At 43.4% G+C, this 8,815-nt stretch overlaps 1 protein-coding gene across 2 annotated transcripts in view; it reads right to left on the bottom strand.

Moving 5' to 3' along the window:
• Window positions 1–8,056, bottom strand: part of LOC109822780 — an 11,200-nt gene extending 3,144 nt beyond the window's left edge. For both annotated transcript variants that reach the window (XM_020389022.1, XM_020389023.1), the window contains exons 1-3: window positions 7,978–8,056; window positions 7,682–7,889; window positions 284–427 (exon numbers count right to left, since the gene is read on the bottom strand). In XM_020389022.1, the coding sequence (XP_020244611.1) occupies window positions 284–427; window positions 7,682–7,889; window positions 7,978–8,036 (411 nt within the window). In that variant the 5' untranslated portion in view covers window positions 8,037–8,056. The remainder of the gene's footprint in view (window positions 1–283; window positions 428–7,681; window positions 7,890–7,977) is intronic.

The raw sequence follows: 8,815 nt of genomic DNA, 5'->3' as shown, positions 1-8,815 counted from the left end.
AACCAATATTTCAATTAAATTTTGAATTAGTTCAAGAAACTGAAATTGAGAATTGGCTCACAAAGATGAGGCTGAAAAACCTCAACAGAGAAAACAGTGAGAATGCAGCAGCCATTTCATGAAATAAAATGATAAAACTACCCCTATCCAGCTTAAACTTTAATATAAAAATCAGAAAGTGCATGTTTATTTAAGCATCAAGGTGCAAGAGGATAAAAATGGAACCATGAGATTTGACTTTATTTACTACAACATAGAGACATAACTAGCGTGAAAGGTTTACCTTGACAGCAATTGTATAGAATCCATTATCGAGTGAGTCCTTGCCGAAAGCATACCATTCCTGATATGACACATGCAGGTCATGATCAACAGCACATTTTGTCTCCCGCAGAACTAAGGCCTCATATTTCAAAGCTAAGCAACTCTACAACGACATGCATAAATACATCGATTTAGTCGGATAGGAGGCTTACAATAGAGTGAAAGATATTTGGCATAGAAAAAACGCAGAGCAACTAAATGATGAATTTTAATCAAACGATTAGGATGACAATGGAGCGAAGTATATTTGGCTTACCATAGAGCGAAAGTCAACATTGTTTTCTTAAAAAAATAAAAATAAACTACTAAAACCAAAAAATAAATAAATCAGAGGATTCTTTCTTAAGAAAATATGCCTACTTAAGGCCTCTGGCCCAATCCAATCCAGGAGGTTCAGTAGATAGGACTGCAATCTATAGAAAAGGGGCAACGAGCGTGTTATCTAATTCACTCTACACTCCTTCGTTGGCCTTGTAGAGGAGAAAATGCAATTTTTCCTTCAATGAAATGTCCCACATGGACTAAATTGATGAATACTCGAGGGTTAAATTGCTTGTCCTCTCTATGGGCTTTGAGGGTCCCTAAGAAGAGGGTGTTTTGGACTTTCTATTGTTTGGGCTTTGCATAACACGCGCGAACGCGTTTTTTTGTTTTTTCAAACTTTATTTTACACGTTTTTCACGTAGAAAACGTGCGTAACGGCTGCGTGATTTTGGAATGTGTAACGGTCGCGCGGATTTGGCTGACGTTTCCGAATTTATTGCTTGGATCCAGGAACGGCTCTAGTTTCTCAACCTATAAATAGAGCCCTAACCAGCACCTAAAATCACAGCAACGAAAACTCTTCTCTCTTCTAAAAAACCAAAGCTCTCTGTCTTCTTTCTCTCTAAAAATTCTCGGCTTTATTTTATTTTTTGGGCAACCGTCTTCATCTGAGCAGAAGCTCTATACTCTCCCCCGAGTACAGAGGTCGGCCAATTCCGGTGGTTTCTACCGCTAGAGGAGAAGAGATCATCTGCGTCAGGACGATATGCGGATCCTCAATTTTCTAGGGTAGTGCTTGCACGACTACTCCTGATCAGGCCAGATTTTTAGTTTACTTTATTTCGAATTGTTGGGGCGGAGTCACGCCCACCGCCGCGGAAGCGATATCACCTGAGAGAGAGCCCTGGCCTTTGTTGGCACAAAAGCACAAGTCAACCTCTATATTCTTGTTTCTCAAAGGAAACGAGAATAGATAATGAAATTCTTATTTCTCAAAGGAAACAAGAATCGAAAGTGATATATTTCATCAAAGTGAAATATACACTCTTCCTCTCATCAGTTCAAGGACTGAAATATCGAGGGAACCTACAAGCTATGGCAACTCACAGATAAGACAAATACAAACACGAGATTTTACGTGGTTCGGCAAACTAGCCTACGTCCACGGGAGGGGGTTCAATATGAGGAGAATACCAAACTTTACAAGCTCTCTCTCAACTCACTATTTCTTTTCTCTCAAAAGAATAACACACTTATTTTTCTCTTAATTTCCCCACACTCTAACTCCTCCACCCCTTCTCTATTTATAGGAGAGAACAAGGGGCAAGTCAGAAAATTTAGGCGGGCAAAGAAACGCGGGAAGAGAAGTTCGCGCGCGCGGGAGCAGAAAACGAGCACGAAACCCAAGCGGGTTTCGTGCGGACGCGGCGCTGTCAGGCGGCGCGAGCTCACAACGAGAGCTCGTCCGCACAAGGGACAAGCACGTGGGTAGGTCCCCCCACAATCACAATTCTCCACCTTGTACATCATTTGATAATCCTCAAATTTTGGACGAACACCAGAAGAACCACACGAACTCCACCAGAGAGATCCAGGCCAAACCAGGCTAAACCAGCTGCGTCACTATACCACGACTGCCTACATACCCTCCACCGGGATCAAGCTAACCGTAGTTCTGTAATTATTCTCCAACATAGTTTCCACCTCATCTCCATCTTCGCCCCGCAGGGCCATGCCCTCTTGGGCAACTCAACACGGGCTGATATGAAGCAAGTTCAAGCAATGCTGGAACTTGCTACCTGTGACCAACTTGGTTAACATGTCCGCGGGATTCTCATTCGTATGCACCTTCATGAGAGAAATATCATCTTCCTCTATGACATCCCACACAAAATGATACCTGACGTCGATATGCTTGGTACGAGCATGGTGAACTTGATTCTTCGCCAAGTGAATCGCACTTTGACTGTCGCACCACAAGTTCACACTTTTCTGCTCGATCCCCAAATCGTCTAGAAGACCCCACAGCCACAATGCTTCCTTCACTCCTTCCGCCATAGTCATGTACTCGGCCTCTGTTGTAGAAAGTGTCATTGTAGCCTACAATATTGATCGCCAACTAACTGGAGCTCCATGTATTCTGAATACATAACCAGTAGTAGATCGTCGTCTATCTAGATCGCCCGCATAATCTGAGTCCACATACCCGTCAATCTGACATGTATCTCCACCAAAACACAGACCCGTATCTGCGGTACCTTTTAAGTACCTCAGGACTCATTTCACCGCTTCCCAGTGCGCCTTTCCCAGATTCACCATGAATCTGCTGACCACACTAACCGCCTGTAAAATATCAGGACATGTACACACCTAGCGTACATCAAACTGCCAACTGCACTCGCATAAGGAACACGCTCCATGTGTGCCTTATCTTCCGCTGTAGTGGGAGATTGTTTACCTGAAAGCCTGAAGTGTGGAGCCAATGGAGTCACCACCGACTTTGCACTTTGCATCCCGAACCTCGCGATCACCCGCTCTATGTAGCCCTTCTGACTCAAGAACAATCGTCGATTCGCCCGCTCTCTTCTAATCTTCATACCCAGTATTTTCCTAGCAGCGCCCATGTCCTTTATCTCGAACTCATTGCTAAGTTGAGATTTCAGCTTATCTATCTCCACCTTGTTCTTCGATGCAATAAGCATGTCATCCACATACAACAAGAGATAGATATAATCACCTCCACGAAGCTTCCGAATGTAAACACAACAATCATAGTCGCTTCGGGAAAACCCATGCTTCAGCATGAAGGAGTCAAAACGCTTGTACCACTGCCGCGGAGATTGCTTCAATCCGTAAAGTGACTTCCTCAAGCGACATACATGATGCTCCTTATCCTCAACCTTGTAGCCCTCAGGTTGATGCATATAGATCTCTTCATCCAAGTCTCCGTGCAAGAAGGCCGTCTTGACATCGAGTTGTTCCAGCTCAAGATCACCATGAGCAACAATACTCAGTAGCACCCGAATAGAAGTGTGTTTCACCACCGGAGAAAATATCTCATTGTAATCCACACCCTCTCTTTGTGCAAACCCCTTAGCCACTAGCCTCGCCTTGTACCTCGTTCCACCGAGCTCTGAAGGATCTTCCTTTCTTTTATACAGCCACTTACAACCTATAGCTTTCTTTCCTACGGGCAATGGGACCACCTCCCATGTTTGGTTCTTCCGGAGAGATTCCATCTCCTCCATCGCAGCCAACCAATTCTCACTATTCTTATCTCGAATAGCTTCCTTGAAGGAGACCGGCTCATCTTCCTCCACCGAGAGTGCGTACTCAACCAAATTAACATGCCCATACTGAACCTCCTCCTGCTCAAGCTCATCATCTACCTGATTTCCCACTTGAACACGACTAGAACCTGGTTGGTCTTTCGGTTCTATCTCAATAACCTGGGACTCGGGAGTCCCAACAGTCTCAACACCACCATCTTTGGGCACCCTAGCAATCATGGACTTCTCATCAAAGGTAACGTCCCTGCTGATCACGAACTTCGAATCTTCTGTACACCAAAGACGGTAGCCTTTTACGCCCTTTGCATACCCCAAGAAAATTGCCTTCTTGGTCCTCTCGTCAAGCTTTCCCTCGTTGACGTGATAGTAGGCGGTACATCCGAAAATCCGGAGCCTCTCATAATCTGCATGCTCCCCTGACCACACCCGATAGGGTGTATCACCGTCCAATGTCGAATGTGGAGATCGATTCACTATATAGCAAGCTGTAGCAATCGATTCTGCCCACCATTCTTTGCCCAAACCAGCATATGATCGCATACTCACTGCTTTCTCCCGCAGTGTTCGGTTCAGTCTCTCCGCGACCCCATTTTGTTGTGGTGTAGATCTTACTGTCCAGTGTCTGGCAATTCCCTCCTGATCACAGAACTCCTTGAAAGCACCGTCTGTATACTCTGTACCGTTATCAGATCTCAGTGTCTTTAATTTCTTGCCCGTCCTGTTCTCAACCATCGCCTTTCACTTCTTGAATGTCTCAAACACCTCATTCTTATGCTTTAGGAAATAAACCCAAGCATATCTTGAATGATCATCTATGAATGAGACAAAATATCTGGAACCACCCTTGGAAGTTGTCGAAGCCGGACCCCAAACATCCGTGTGCACATAATCTAGTATCCCTCTGCTCTTGTGCTTGCTCCTCAGAAATTGAACCCTGTGCGTCTTTCCATACACACAGTCCTCGTAAAAATCCATGCAAGGCTTCTTCAGATTCTTCAGCAAACCCTCTTTACCAAGCAGATCCAGACCCTTCTCTGACATGTGCCCAAGCCGCCTATGCCATAACCGTGTGTGGTCACATGGGTCTCCACCACTTCCTTCAGCTCCAACTGTTGCATCTCCCGTCACCGTCGTACCCAAGAGAGTATATAGATTACCGTGACGAACACCCTTCATCACTGTTAAGGAACCCCGAACAACCCTCTTCACTCCGTTCTCTGTTACAATCTTGCAACCCCCGGAGTCCAAAGCACCGACTGAGATGAGATTCTTCCGCAAGCCGGGAACGTATCGTACGTCCGTCAGGGTTCGAACCACTCCATCATGCATCTTGATTTTGATATCACCTAGCCCCACCGTTTTACAAACATGGTTGTTCCCCATCAATACGGTTCCACCATCAATGTTCCTGTAGGTAGTAAACCACTTCCTGTTTGGACACATGTGGTAAGAACAACCAGAATCAAGAATCCACTTCCCGGAGGTATCCTCGCCATCCGTGACGACATAACATTCCTTATCGCTCCCATCCTTTGAAGCGTAGCTCGCCTCTTCCTTGCCTTCTCGTCTTTCAGTCTTGTTGTTGTTCTTTTTCCCACCTACTTTCATTTGAAACACGCTCGTCCCGCAAGAGGTCTCGACTTCGATCTAGATTTTCCTCCCTTGTCTTTTCCTCGCTCATTGCCTCTTCCTCTGGCAAACAGTCCCTGCGCTTGTTCTTTGTTACCACCAGTGGTCATATCATTAGTTATAATTTTTCGAAGATCATCCGTTAGAAGCGTCGTTCTAGTTTCATCCATCGATAAAGTATCACCCACAAGCATCAGTGTTTGTACCAGGTTCTCATAAGACTTCGGCAGAGATAGAAGTAGTAGAAACGCCTGATCCTCGTCTTCCACTGTCACCTCAATGTCTTTCAAGTCTGATAAGATCCTATCAAACTTGTTGATGTACTCCCGGATTGACGAGCCCTCCTCCATCTTGCAAGTATACAATTTGGATTTTAAATAGATCCGGTTCGTTAGACTCTTCGTCATGAAGGTGCTTTCTAACTTCAACCACACACCCGCAGCCGTTTCCTCCCCGTCTACCAAGAAAGCTACATCCCTCTCAAGGCATAGGATAATCGACGTTCGTGCTTCCAGATCCAGCTCCTCCCAATCCTCATCAGATATATTTTTATGCTCTTCTCTTCCAGCCAAAGCCTTGTGCAACTTTTGCGAAATCAGCGAATTTTTCATCTGCATCCTCCAATAGGAAAAATCATTTTTCCCATTGAATTTTTCAATCTCGTACTTTCCAATTTTATTTGTTTTACTTGTAGACGCCATTTTTCGCTTGTATTATGTAAATGACGCCATTCTCCGCTTGTCTCAGGAAATTACCGAGCACCACCTCAAATCAGAAGCTACACCACTCCCAATCTGAATAACAGGCTCTGATACCAATTGTTGGGGCGGAGTCACGCCCACCGCCGCGGAAGCGATATCACCTGAGAGAGAGCACTGGCCTTTGTTATCACAAAAGCACAAGTCAACCTCTATATTCTTGTTTCTCAAAGGAAACGAGAATAGATAATGAAATTCTTATTTCTCAAAGGAAACAAGAATCGAAAGTGATATATTTCATCAAAGTGAAATATACACTCTTCCTCTCATCAGTTCAAGGACTGAAATATCGAGGGAACCTACAAGCTATGGCAACTCACAGATAAGACAAATACAAACACGGGATTTTACGTGGTTCGGCAAACTAGCCTACGTCCACGGGAGGGGGTTTCAATATGAGGAGAATACCAAACTTTACAAGCTCTCTCTCAACTCACTATTTCTTTTCTCTCAAAAGAATAACACACTTATTTTTCTCTTAATTTCCCCACACTCTAACTCCTCCACCCCTTCTCTATTTATAGGAGAGAACAAGGGGCAAGTCAGAAAATTTAGGCGGGCAAAGAAACGCGGGAAGAGAAGTTCGCGCGCGCGGGAGCAGAAAACGAGCACGAAACCCAAGCGGGTTTCGTGCGGACGCGGCGCTGTCAGGCGGCGCGAGCTCACAACGAGAGCTCGTCCGCACAAGGGACAAGCACGTGGGTGGGTCCCCCCACGATCACACGGATATATTTGCATGCTTATAAGCTAACTTGATTTGAAATTTCTCTAACATCCTCTCCACCTCAAACAGCAATAGTTCCTTCATATGGATTCATTGTGAGTTCCCCTATGGATTCCAAAAACTAGCAATGTGACATAGGAAATAAATTTGTGGAGGAGCAGCCGGAGGACTCAGCCTCGGCGAGATAAATGATTGTGCAACCTACTGCATATAATTGCCTCTTCTGAGATATATTAGGGTTGATGTACTGAATGCTAGAAACTAATCTTCTTCTCCTCTCATTATATTATTATTCTTTCATTACTAACTCACGAACAGCTGAAATCTTGCCGGTTTCCTCCTATCCTTAGCTATAGTATCCAGGTTTTCATTTCCCCCTCAGTAGTGATTAATTTCTAGCCAAAAGGCTACGAGTACAGTCTGATTTTGCTTTCATAGACTTTGAGATCATTCTCACACAAAAGATAATCTTCTATTACTAAATGGCAATATGAAAACTCCCTATCAGTGTGTTCGAAGTATAGAAGAACAAGCTTTCTAACTAATTGCAGATATCAAATCGACTTTCCATCGTAAACTTATTAGTTCTAAATCCCCAATTTCATATAAAGATGCCTAAAAGATTAATTGAAAAACAAAATTTAGACCAAAGTAAAATCAAATCATAGCATCAAACACCACGAAAAACACACCTCCGTGTCTCCTACAAGAGCAAATGCCTTGACAAAGAAGTCGACAGTAAGCAACTTCTCATAAGCGGATTTCTTCGCAATTTCTCCCAAAACAGGCGCGATCTCGGACCGCAAGAGATCTCCAAGAGCCGATCTGATCTCTAGGAGAGATCGAATGTCCTTGGCGGCCAATATCGAGTCCAAGATCTGGAGCGCAGCGCCATTGAATCTGTCGAAGATAAAATAGATTGACCTAGAGAATGAATCTATGGAGATTTTCGAATCGACAAATTAGGGTTTCGAGTTGAGCGTAGTACCTTCGATTCTCGAGCTGGATTCGAAAAAGGGAAATTTGTCGCGAGATTGCGGAGGACATTTGAAGAGACAGAGCGGGCACGTGAAATTTTGGCGGTTTGATTGGTTCAGGGGATAGCTCTTTATAGGTTCGGCCCGGGGGTGTGAATGGGCCGGGTCGGGTTTGGAGAAATTTAAAGGGCGAGCGAGCCCTCCGTTCTGATAATTTCATATCATTACGAAAAGATAATTATTTTTTGTTTTAGTACATATTAAGCGTGGCCAAGTAATCAAACTGGCTTTATCAAGGGCCAAGGCCCCTTTATCAAGTTGATATTTTTTTGACTTCGACAAGGCTGGGAAAATATATTTCCTATGCTATTCTCTCAAGAAAAAAAAATCCAAAATAACAAAGGCTAGGAAAATATATATTTCACATCATATTTTTTCTCGGATGTTAAAAAATCTAATAAAGAAAGGTACATTCTGTCATTGATTACGAAAATTTGCATGCGAAATACGCTGTGACGATAGTATGGTTACTAATTTCAACAGGTTTAAAAGCTGATATAGCAATGAGTTAAATAACATGACAGAAATAGTTTGTATCATATAATTGTCACTTGCTTCTCTCGCCCCTATATTTAAAATTAGAATGAGATTCGAATTAGATTTAATATTCAAAATATTCGTTTTTCGTTATCATCCCCGTTCAAGTTGGGAGAAGCTTTGTTGTATCTTCAAAATCATACTCAAGCTTCAAGAGATTTAGAATGTAGATGAGAATTGAACCTTTTTTTTTTTAGTTTGCCAAAAATCCTAGTTTATAAATGTAGGACAAAATTCATTTAAAAATCTGTA

The sequence above is a fragment of the Asparagus officinalis genome, chromosome 8 (assembly GCF_001876935.1).
Source record: "Asparagus officinalis chromosome 8, Aspof.V1, whole genome shotgun sequence".
Lineage (NCBI taxonomy): Eukaryota > Viridiplantae > Streptophyta > Magnoliopsida > Asparagales > Asparagaceae > Asparagus > Asparagus officinalis.
Note: the sequence above shows the minus strand (reverse complement) of the source record. Positions and strands in the feature narration are given on the sequence as shown.